At 46.2% G+C, this 6,817-nt stretch overlaps 1 protein-coding gene across 1 annotated transcript in view; it reads left to right on the top strand.

The window, feature by feature from the left end:
- The first annotated feature begins 450 nt into the window (after positions 1–450).
- Positions 451–6,817, top strand: part of TMEM192 (transmembrane protein 192) — a 39,052-nt gene continuing 32,685 nt past the window's right edge. The window contains exon 1 of the mRNA XM_073341536.1: positions 451–615. Coding sequence (XP_073197637.1) covers positions 568–615 — 48 coding nt within the window. The 5' untranslated portion in view covers positions 451–567. The remainder of the gene's footprint in view (positions 616–6,817) is intronic.

The raw sequence follows: 6,817 nt of genomic DNA, 5'->3' as shown, positions 1-6,817 counted from the left end.
AGCCCCGGCTGGGATGATTTAGTTGGGGATTGGTCCTGCTTTGAGCAGGGGGTTGGACTGGATCACCTCCTGAGGTCCCTTGCAACCCTGAGATTCTATGATTCTAACGCTGTAATAAATAATAATAATCAGCTGGGTCAAACCACCGGCAAAGCTCACAGCCAGTTGCCGGGTGTTTGACGCAGCTTCCCAGCCAGACAAGACACTGCAGCCCAGGGGCGTGTACCCGGCCTGGCCCCGACCTCCCCGTCCGCTGGCGATGGCAGAGTTGCTGCTGCCTCGGCTGAAGCAGGCGGGAGCCGGCTCGGAAAAGGCGGGCGCAGCGCTGGGGAGAGCAGCAAGCGCGAGCCCAGCTGCCCAGCAATCACCGACAGGGGGCGCCGGCGGGCGGGGCGAGGCTGGCGTGGGGGCGGGCTTAAGGCCGGTCGCGGCAGGCGGGGTGGGCGTAGGCCTGGGCCGCGCCGGGGAGGCCGTGCCCGCTGCGGGAGGGGAGTCGCCCATTAATAGGGCTGGGGACGGCAGTGGGGGCGCTGCCGCCGGGGGAGCCCAGCCCGGCAGCAGGCGGAGATGGCGGTGGCGGGCGCAGCTGCGGGGCCGCAGCGGCAGCTGGATAACGTGAGCAGCGGGGCGCAGCCCGGCAGCGAGGGCGCCGCACGCGGGGGTCCCGGAGGCGTCGCGGCACGTTGCAGGGCGGCGGCGGCGGCGGCGGGGGGGGCGTGGCTGTGCGGTGAGCTGTGGGGGGTCCCCGGGCTCGGGGGGCAGCCCGCTCCGGCGTGCTGTGGAGCCCTAGGAAAGCCGTTCCGCAGCTGCAGGCGTGGGGGTATTCGTTACGATTCCCTGGGCCCGAAGGAGGGAGGCTCGCAGCGCGGCCCCACGTTTTAATTTTTCTGGCTGCGCCTGCCCCTTAGGGGCGTGGGCCCGTGGGCCGGGACTCTGCCCGGGAAGTCACGGAGCGGGGTCCTCTCTTGCCAGCCCTGCACAGGCTTCTCATCACGTGACATTTAGAGAGTGTCCCTCAGTTTCCCCAGCTGCACAGACCGACTAATGATTCTACTCTTGTAAAAGTGCTCTGGAGGTTTTTTTTAAAAGCAGGCGAGAAGTGCTTATAATAACAAACTAGCATCCAGCAGGTAACCTTACTGTTGCTTGTTTGCTTCACCCCCCCCCCTTTTTTTTTATTTATTAGTTATTTTTAAATGACTTGAGAAATCTCCCTTACAACGCGGTCCAAGAGAGTACAAGTAATTTATACCTGTCTTTTAAACAGATGTGATGGAGAACAAAAGGCGGCAGCCTGAATCTGTTTGTTTATTAGAAAACAAAACAGCTCTATTATATATACAAATATTACCAAAGTTTATTCAACAGGGGAGTCGTCTGTTTGTGGTTTTGTGTAGCTTCTCAGTTTTCAGAACAGCTATGGGCTCAAGAGGCCTGTGGGGATGGATGGGAGAGGGGAAGTCCAATAGTGAATTGAAATACATGTGGTGGGGTGGGCCAACAGGATTGGGAGCAGCTAAAAGATAACTGTAGGTGGATCAGATGGTTTTTTGTATGAAGGAGTGGTAGTTATGTTAAACTCCAAAACTGATCAATTTAAAACTCCTTCTGAAAAGGCTTTTAGGACAGAGGCTTTTTATTTATGTTCCTGCATAATCTCTTCCTGTTGTCTTGTTTGGGCTCTGATAAGGAACGCTATTCGCTTTTTTTGTAAGCATGTAAAACACTGACTGCTATTTTGGTGTATGATTGATTTTCAAACAATATCACTTGTAGATACTGTGTGTGTGTGTATACACACACACAGAGAGTAAGACACAGATACATCACAGAAGCAATTTAACTAGCAGCCTAACCCCCACCCACCCAAATTATAGGTTATCTATAGTACCAAACTTGGTTATGCTGCTTCCTTAAGAAGAATGTGGAGGAAATGGCCTGGCCATGAAACTTAAGTTCTCTATTCAATACACAGATGACTCTGACCTTAAAATATATAAACTGTTGATGTAGTACCATGCCCTTTGAGAACAGGACCCTGCCCTTCCACGATGCCAGAGCTCGAAAGGTAGAGAAATACACCCCTCTGGCTGAAAGCTTGAGAGCTAAGGGTTATCAGGTCCAGAGACACACACGCCTTGGAGCCTTAGGTGAATGGGACCCCAGTAACGAGCGAGTGCTGAGAGAATGCAGAATTGGTTAGCACTAAGCTCGGCTGATGCGGCAACTCATGGTGTTAGACGCAATCAGGTGGTCGAGGGACATCTACATAGATCACATAGGCAATGCCAGGAGGGATGAGCTGAAGTGCCAATGAAAAGCGCAGTCAGGAAAGTAACATACTTTCCCCATAGATTTTTTCTCAGTAACTGAGGATTAGATTGGTTGTCTATTTAGAAAATACAGTCTCCACTCATTGATATATATTGCTTTCCACAACCAAATCCCTGTACAGCTTTTCATGAGTGATGTACCTGAGTATTTGGATTCTAATATCTAAGCTGTATTGTTCAATCTATTCACCTAAATTTGGGTTATTGCTGATCATGTACTCTGTATTTCATATGACTTTTAAAAACTAACTTTTATATTTGTGGATAATATAAGCACTATACCAGTGGTTCTCAAACTTTTTTGTTCTGGTGACCCCTTTCACATAGCAAACCTCTGAGTGTGACACCCCCCCCCTTATAAATTAAAAACACTTTTAAAAAGATATTTAAAACCATTATAAATGCTGGGTGCACAATGGGGTTTAGGGTGCAGGCTGACAGCTAGCGACCCCCCCATATAATAGCCTTGTGACCCCCTGAGGGGTCCTGTCCCCCAGTTTGAGAAAGCCCGCACTATACCCAGATGTACAGATACTCTTTTCCTAACCTATGTATTATATAATTTTTTTAACATTAGCTGTAATATTTTACAATCTGTGCATTTGGCTATCCAGATGCACAGTCTCTACAAATGTAGTTAACTTCTGATTCTGGCATGGAAATGTGGCTGGAGGGTTTTGGAAGCTGGGGATCTATGATGTGTGAGTAAGTAGAATTAGTATAAAGAGATGCTTTTGTACTCTTGAAAACATAACTGCAGTAGCAAGCCACAAATGTGACTTCCCTGCATCTTTCTCCTCCTGTAGGTGCCCCCCCCTTGCTTTGATCTAAAAGGTAATCCTGGCCTCAATAAGTGAACTGCACTGTAGTGATACCTCTTCTGACCAATCACTAGTCAATTAATTCTCATGCAAGCCGGTATCTTAGAAGCTATCGGATATAGCCATTCATGTAAAAACTAAAGGTACTATGCTGACTACAGTAGCAAAGATTAATGTCTGAAAACATAGACCGGTCACGGGTTAGTGCTGGTAAGATGGGGAAGTGATACATACTTGTAGGTATTTTTGTTGTTCACATGAAACTTGAGAAATTACACCCACATCTTGTACTCAAGTCAGTTGAAGGTGAATATTCACACTTCTGATTTCATTTGTATTATAGTAACATGGGAGCATTGTGTTAGTGCTCTTATTTTGACCAGGAATGGGAGGCTTGGAGACAGGATCGTACCTGGAAAGATCTTCAAAGTTGAGTATTGGTGTCTTGCAATATAGTAAAAAGAAAAGGAGTACTAGTGGCACCTTAGACACTAACAAATTTATTTGAGCATAAGCTTTCGTGAGCTACAGCTCACTTCATCGGATGCATTCAGCGGAAAATACAGTGGGGAGATTTATATACATAGAGAACATGAAACAATGGGTGTTACCATATACACTGTAACCAGAGTGATCACTTAAGGTGAGCTATTACCAGCTGGGGAGGGACCTTTCGTATTGATAATCAAGGTGGGCCATTTCCAGCAGTTGACAAGAATGTCTGAGGAATGGTGGGGGGATAAATGTGGGGAAATAGTTTTTACTTTGTGTAATGACCCATCCACTCCCAGTCTCTATTCAAGCCTAAGTTAATTGTATCCAGTTCGCAAATGAATTCCAATTCAGCAGTCTCTCGTTGGAGTCCGTTTTTGAAGTTCTTTTGTTGAAGTATTGCCACTCTCAGGTCTGTAATCGAGTGACCAGAGAGATTGAAGTGTTCTCCAACTGGTTTTTCAATGTTATAATTCTTGACGTCTGATTTGTGTCCATTTATTCTTTTACGTAGAGACTGTCCAGTTTGGCCAATGTACATGGCAGAGGGGCATTGCTGGCACATGATGGCATATATCACATTGGTGGATGTGCAGGTGAACGAGCCTCTGATAGTGTGGCTGATGTGATTAGGCCCGATGATGGTGTCCCCTGAATAGATATGTGGACACAGTTGGCAACAGGCTTTGTTGCAAGGATAGGTTCCTGGGTTAGTGGTTCTGTTGTGTGGTTGCTGGTGAGTATTTGCTTCAGGGTGGGGGGCTGTCTGTAAGCAAGGACTGGCCTGTCTCCCAAGATCTGTGAGAGTGATGGGTCGTCCTTCAGGATAGGTTGTAGATCCTTGATGATGCATTGGAGAGGTTTTAGTTGGGGGCTGAAGGTGATGGCTAGTGACGTTCTGTTATTATCTTTGTTAGGCCTGTCCTATAGTAGGTGACTTCTGGGTACTCTCCTGGCTCTGTCAATTTCTTTCTTCACTTCAGCAGGTGGGTATTGTAGTTGTAAGAATGCTTGATAGAGATCTTGTAGGTGTTTGCCTCTGTCTGAGGGGTTGAAGACCCCTCATGTTCTCTATGTATATAAATCTCCCCACTGTATTTTCCGCTGAATGCATCCGATGAAGTAAGCTGTAGCTCACGAAAACTTATGCTCAAATAAATTTGTTAGTCTCTAAGGTGCCACTAGTACTCCTTTTCTTTTTGCGAAAACAGACTAACACAGCTGCTACTCTGAAACTTGTAATATAGTGTGGTCAATCATCATTTTTCATTGCGTTGGATAGATATGCTTCTCTGAAGGAGCAATGACTGTTTGTTCTTCACTGGTTTTCACCAGCCAGGAAATGCATAAATCAGTTCAATAGGTTGAGGCTCTAATTCTCCCCTTCCCTTCCCTTCTCTTCCCCCTCCCTCTGCCCCGGATTCTTTAGCTTCAGCATGTGTTATGGGGCCAAACTCAGTTAGGAATGCTGGGGCAGATAATACAATCTGGTTAGGATGGCATTTTCTATCCCAGTTCACTCCATATGTACTCTTCTGACCATATCAATGAGGTATGTTAACCTCTTTCTTTGTGGCTGATGCATGGGTATGGGTTGACTTAGCGAGTTGACCAAGCAATTATAGCTCTGCTTGTTGTGATTCTGCCATGTTGATTGCAGAGACTAGTTTTGCCTCCTTTAAGGCAATGATGCAGTCATGTAAGTGTCTGCACTATTGGCAGAGGAGTTCAGAGTTTTGTGTGGGGTTTTTCTTTCCTTTGCACCAATGGCTTTCTAAACCTCTTCCTCTGCACTTCATCTCCCACAGTTCATCTGTGAACCTTGGTGATTTTCTTGGTTGATGTGGAGGGTTTGGGGTGAAGGTATCTGGATTAGCTTATCGAACCTCTGCCTTATATTTAGATGAGTTGAAAACCTAGGGAGTTCTGGAGTCTTTAGGGACAGACCAGCTTTCCTTGCTTACTGTCCTGGTAGGAAGGATTTCAACACGGTCTGGATGAGATGATCAGATCAGGAGAGTGGTATGTCAGTGACCTCACCAATATTTTTAGGATGAAGATAAAAGCCAGTATATGTGTGGCTGCATGTGTAGCTCCTGAGGCTGCCTGGGAGAATCTTACGGCTTCCATGTAGGCCAGGAGATCAACTATTGAACCATTAAAACTGTATGTGATGGATGAGGTTACTGGGCCCAAGAAATCTGTGGTATTCTGGTACCATGTTGGGCTGCAGCTCCTAGTCCTTCCTGGAAGGTGATATGGCTTCCATCTGAAGCCTGTCCACCCCTAAAAGGGCTAGTTTCCTGTTATCCATTATTGCATAGCATATGCATGCACTCAAATGTCTTCTGTAGGAGAAATGGGGAAGTGGACGAGGACTTCTTCTCCATACTTTTTTGTGATGCATTCAGAAGTGTGCTGGGGGGACTAGCTGTAGGGTTGGAGACATGTCTCAGTATTGTGAGAGAGTCCAGGTGCTTCATCCAAAATCATAGCCTTGGTTGTGCTGGTTTTGTTGACTGCTGACCTTACAGTCAGTAGTAAGACCCAGGTGGTTGCTTTCTTCTTATCTATTTAAGGATGTTGCTGATTGAGCAATTGGCTACAGATGCCTAGCTTTAAGATTTATCCTACTGTGGTGTTCTAAGGGGAATAACATCAGAATCTACTGGTGGGGAGGGGAAGAATTTTGGAAGGAGTAACGTAATAGGATTCTAGATTCTTTTAATGGTGCTGGTGTCCTAGTTCTGTAGATCCTGAAGTTCTGGCAGTGTTGTGTTTATGGTCCAGAAGACCTGCATAATGGCTCTTAAACAGACACAACTGATGTAGGGTTGTGGTAGAAATTTCTTCTCTTTTTACCTTCTTAGTCTTCATCAACTGGCACTTCTAATTCCCATTCCTGTGTGGGCTGCTGTTGAAAGGAGGCTGAGGGGGCCAGGTGGCAGTAGGAGTGGGTAGCCAGCAAGGTAGGATTAGCCCTTGAAATAGTCTAGATGCTAGAGTTGTATATAATCATAGGACTAATGTGATATTTCACTTCATATTCTTTATGAAAATATGCTTATAATATGAATGTGACATGACTGAGGTACACAAGATGGCTCGTGAGATTTCGTTGGAAAGGTTATGATTTACTGAATGTGATTATCAAATTTGTATGCCTGTATC

The sequence above is a fragment of the Lepidochelys kempii genome, chromosome 4 (genome assembly GCF_965140265.1).
Source record: "Lepidochelys kempii isolate rLepKem1 chromosome 4, rLepKem1.hap2, whole genome shotgun sequence".
Classification (NCBI taxonomy): domain Eukaryota; kingdom Metazoa; phylum Chordata; order Testudines; family Cheloniidae; genus Lepidochelys; species Lepidochelys kempii.
This window is presented reverse-complemented; position numbering and strand designations above follow the sequence as displayed.